The 5,090-nt window shown below is 40.5% G+C and overlaps 1 protein-coding gene across 1 annotated transcript in view; it reads right to left on the minus strand.

The window, feature by feature from the left end:
* Positions 1-287: 287 nt before the first annotated feature.
* The window catches only part of LOC127797714 (protein SPIRAL1-like 1), a 15,465-nt gene continuing 10,662 nt past the window's right edge, over positions 288-5,090 (minus strand). The window contains exon 3 of the mRNA XM_052330836.1: positions 288-611. Within this exon, the coding sequence (XP_052186796.1) occupies positions 534-611 (78 nt within the window). The 3' untranslated portion in view covers positions 288-533. The remainder of the gene's footprint in view (positions 612-5,090) is intronic.

Here is a 5,090-nt window from a genome sequence, read left to right on the forward strand (position 1 = left end):
TCTGGTGGCCTAAGGATGTTGAGTCACTTGTGTGCATGTTGAAGGCCTTCATACAAGATGAGTGAAAGCAAGCGGCCCCCCCCCCCCCCCCCAAGCCGTGTTAATATAGAAAATGAATAAATTTCAGCCTTCGTGGCTCATAAACACTCCCTATAGTTATTTTGAGTATTTTTAATAATTTTTTGTCAAAACCCGTCCATTAGGTAACTAAAAGAAAACTATAAAAGATGAATGTAAAAATAGCCCAAATAACAAAGGTCTGTCTAATTTTCCCTAGAAAGAAGTAGTAGGCACCAATCTCAAAAGTCAATTGATAGGAACACAACATTACATGGGTCTTTTAACAATCACAGTAATTAAGCTTCTTCCAGACGACTTCGCATCTGAAACTGAGTTTTAAACCACCATCCAACCGCTATAGAACATGACAAAGATCAGGTTTTAACACTGTTCACCAAAGCTAAAAACAAGCCATCCCACACAAGTTCCACAGAGAAGAACATGATGCATTACAAGGCATGATGACTGTGTCGTCATTTGCCATCGCCAAAGAGGTAACCCAGAGACGATCCGCCGCCAGGGGCAGCGTGGACCTTGGTTGAGGGCCGATCCTGCACCCAGGTAAGGAAGTAAAAGTGAGATCATTTTTTTATCAACATAAGAAAGACACTCAATAAACAGCTTTTAGAGAAGATGAATCATTTTTCTGACCAAATGTTGAAGCCAGAAAACTGAAAAAGAAATTAAAAAAAACAAAACAAAAAACAAGCGTAGTATAGTACATCCATACAATGAAAAAATAAAGTTCAGCACCTAATACTAAAGAAGGATTGCAAATTGCCAGGGAAAATGTAAACAATTAAATAAGACAACTAAATGGTATGGTTTTGTCGTGCAACTCCCAGGTCCATTAACAATTTTCTTCCCGTTTCACACTTTAATGACTTCTTCTAGCCCAGAATATGGCAGGCCAGAAGATTCACTTTCATGTGGCAAGTGCATCTAATCTAATGTCAGCATCACATCACATGACAAACTGATAATGAGTTTACCTGTATGCTTCCTCTCCTTGCCCAACTACAGATAATAAACATGAAAACCACATCCATGAATTAAAGGCTAAAGTTTCCATAAAGCCAAGTAGATGTGATCCTCATAAGAGGACGATTAAGGATTTAAAACCCAAAACAAAGTGAATGAAGGTTTAGTTGACGCTAATGTCAAACCAAATTGTCTTTAACATAGTCAAGCAAGATTTCTACCCATGGTAGGCCCTTTGAACATTTTGAAACTATAATCTTAAAAGCTAGGAACTACCACAGAAAGAAGAAGTCACAGAAAGCTCAACCTCTCAGAATTAATAACTCCAAAAAAAAAAAAAAAAAGGGAACTTGCTTGGCATAAACTGCAAGGTGATACTAATACCAAGGTACCCTTGTCAACGGTCCAGATCTGGGCCAGATGTGATCCAGAATTGATATGGTTAGATATCCAGCAAGGTACAGATACAGTCCAAATCAATTCACAACCGTGCCAGAGTTCATATCTGGTTTGTGAGTAACAGGTACCTAATCCATTCTTTAAAAAAAAAAAATCATACATTACTGTCTTTAAATATATATATATATATATATCCATTTGGCCTGATCCGTTCTTTCTTCCACATTACTCCCCTCTCCTCTCCGTCCAAATTGTAGCATATGACATATGAAAGCAATCCGCTCTCTCTCTCTCTCTCCCCTACTTCCAATTGCTACAATTGATAAAAGGTTCTCTCCTCTCCTTTTCTTTTTTTCCTTCCTCAGTGATGATTTGGATCCCAAGAAGAGAACCTTCTTGGTTGGACAACAAAATCTTGAGTTCTGTCATCTCATCAGTCACATTCCAAGGGTATTATTTATAATTTTGGTTTTTCTGTAATTTATTTTTTAATTTCTATTTCTGTTAGTATTTGTCTTAGAGGTTGTTAGGATATTTTTTCCTTGTCTTTTTCCCTTTTTGTCTTGTAACTTAGGCAATTACAATGCCTTGTCTTGTAGCTACAGCTGTGAGCTTATATATTAAGCCACAGCCTTCGTTGGAGGATATATGGAATTAATGAAACTTCTGTAATTACCTCTTATCTTCTGTGATCTCCTGTCTCTCTTCTATTGTCATATTCTTGCTGCTGTTTCTCTCTCTCTCAATTATCTTCTCTCCCTCTCATCAGATTTCTTCCCAAATTTCTCCCTTAATTTCCAAATCCCCTTTCATCCCCTAGTTCAACCCTAAGGGTGTGACAATTGGTATCAGAGCTGAACTATCCTCGACTATGTTTTCTGTTGCGGCTTTGATTTGAAGGTGAATCTAATTAGGGCTCGACGGTGTGCTGCTCACTTTGATCGAAAGGTGATTCTGACTAGACTGGTGAGACATTCGACCATGAGCTGCTGTGGCTGGACACCTTGCTCGGAAAGCGAGCACACTGGAGGGTGACACGAACAACCAGGAGTTTCGGTTTAGAGCAGATGACTAGTGCGGTGAGTTTCGAAGTGAACGCGATTGTTGCAGTGGTTTCTGGCAATCGCAAGACGAGGAGGTGGGTGTCATGATCGTTGTCAAATTACGGTCGGTGATTGGGCAGAACTAGGGGAAGGAAGCGTTGATGCATCAGCATCACTAGTTGGGCTGTCATTGGCAAGAGGTTCGCGCCCGGTAGCGATCATGATTGGAGCAAAATTAGAGAAAGTAGACGAGAGGCTAAGCAAATTTGTTAACTAATGGTTGTGAAGCCACAAGTCGAATCCAAACCTAAGGAACATTGGGCTAGAAGGATTTGTGGTGAGGTATGGGGGAGGGCACAAGGATAAAACAGTTGGAGACGAGGGAGGGCACAAGGATAAAATAGTTGGAGATGAGGTTGGATGCCTTGGAATTGGGCCTCCGACAGAACCATGAGCAAGTAGACAAGAGGGTCAACATGGTCGAGGTAAGAATCCGACACACCCAAGAAGAGGTCAGCCACATTCGAGTGGACGTGGCTACGATGGAGAGGGACCTCCGAGAGAATTCTCAAGGTTAAGCCAGCAACTGAATGCCGCCCTCGCCATGTTTTCCCGACAACCTAACGCAAGCCTACTAGTGGACTTTCCGTCGCGAGCCACAGCTACACCCATCTTTGCTGGAACAAAGGTACAATAGGAAGTGGATGAACAAACAGAGTACGCTGCTAAAGGCTCTCTTTAGGGATCCCTGGCTAACCAAAATAATACACCGACGCTACGACTAGAAATTCCGATGTTTGAAGGGGATAAACCCCAGTGGTGGACGTTTCTTTTACCATTATCGAATAGCTAAAGGGAGCAAGGTTAACACGACAACTGCCTATTTGAATGATGTGGCAAATTCATGGTTTCAAGGGTGGAGCGAGTAGAAAACGGAATGGAGGTGGCCTGAATTCGTAGAGGAATTATGCGCTCGATTCGAGGAGCAAAACCTAACTGATGTGGTGGAAGAATTTAATAAGCTGAAGCAAGAAGGAACAGTGGAAGAATATCAGGTAAGGTTTGGGGCTCTTAGGTCTATAATAAGACAAGCTCACCCAACTCTAGATGAACATTATTTTGTGTTGTTAGGGATTAGGAGTTCTTAGGATCACTCAATTCTCAGCCAATTCACACACACACACACACACACTCTCACCTGATTCAATCACAACAACATAAATATAAAACATAATTGAAAGCAATAAAAAAATTAGGAAAAGAGACAACTGAATCACACAAGAGACAAGAAGTTTATCCTGGTTTAGATTGTAGTGAGCAATCCTACATCCAGCCTTGGTCCGAGAGCAATTCACTAGAAATCCAATGTAAGAATCAATACAAGAACTCCCTCTCACATGAGCACTTTAATTGCGAGATTACAAATGTTATATAATTTGGACTTTCCTCTCCTTTATAGAACTCGTTTACAGTGAATGAATGAATCTATTGGGTGCAACTGCCCGCCTAAACCTTTATTTATAGAGGATTTGGGCAGATATTACAAAGGGTTAAATATATACTACACAAAGTCTAAACTACCCCTCATAAGTACAACATAAGATAGCCTCTCCCTAACTTAGTTTATTTTGTCACTTTCAACCACGAGTTCTTCTGATTCCTTCTATCCTTCTAGAAAAATTACTCAATGCAAAACTCAACATGTGTCTAGCTTCCTCAGTGGATTGAGTGATGAGCTAAGGCCAATGGCCAAAATGTTGTAACCTACTTCAATAAGACAAGAAGCAGAGAAGGCCCATTTGCATGAGTTATCATTGGAGGCGTTTGTTAAGAATGAAATTGTAACAGAAAAGTGTCCTCGGAGCAATCAGGAAGTCGGAGAAAATGCTTGGACGACGGCCAAATCGGACTCAAGGAAAAGAACATCCTCAGACAACCAAATCTCCTATATGGAGTCTAGGAGAAGACTCGGACTATGCTTTAAATACGAGCACAACTTTAGTCTAGGCCACCAATGCAAAAGACAGTTGCTGCAAATGGAAGGTTTAGAGGAAGACAACAAAGTAGGAGAGCTAGCCAGAGTGAGATAAAGGTACAAAGGATCAACATAAATAAATTTCTTGGGGACAAGAAACATTTTAAGGGGGGGAAATTTATCACATTCCCAAGGTATTATTTGTAATTTTAGTTTTTCTATAATTTGTTTTTTTAATTTCTATTTCTGTTAAGGTTATTTGTCTTAGAAGTTGTTAGGATATTTTCCTTCCCTTTTTTTGTCTGTAGCTTAGGCAGTTACAATGCCTTGTCTTGTAACTACAATTGTGAGCTTATATATTAAGCCACAGCCTTCGTTGAGGATATATGGAATTAATGAAACTTCTATAATTCCTTCTTTATCTTCTATGATCTCCTTTCTCTCTCTTTTGTTTCTCATCTTCCTGTTGTTCTCTCTCTCTCTCTCTCCCTCTCAGTTATCTTTTCTCTAGTGTTCGAAAATGCGGCCTAGGTGGCTGCCACAATTAAGGGCAACTCAGCACCCCTTCCCCTTTCTCTCTCAGTTTGTTCGTCGCCTGGCTCGTTTCTCTCTCTCTCTCGCCGCAGCCGCCG

This window comes from Diospyros lotus, chromosome 3 (genome assembly GCF_014633365.1).
Source record: "Diospyros lotus cultivar Yz01 chromosome 3, ASM1463336v1, whole genome shotgun sequence".
Lineage (NCBI taxonomy): Eukaryota > Viridiplantae > Streptophyta > Magnoliopsida > Ericales > Ebenaceae > Diospyros > Diospyros lotus.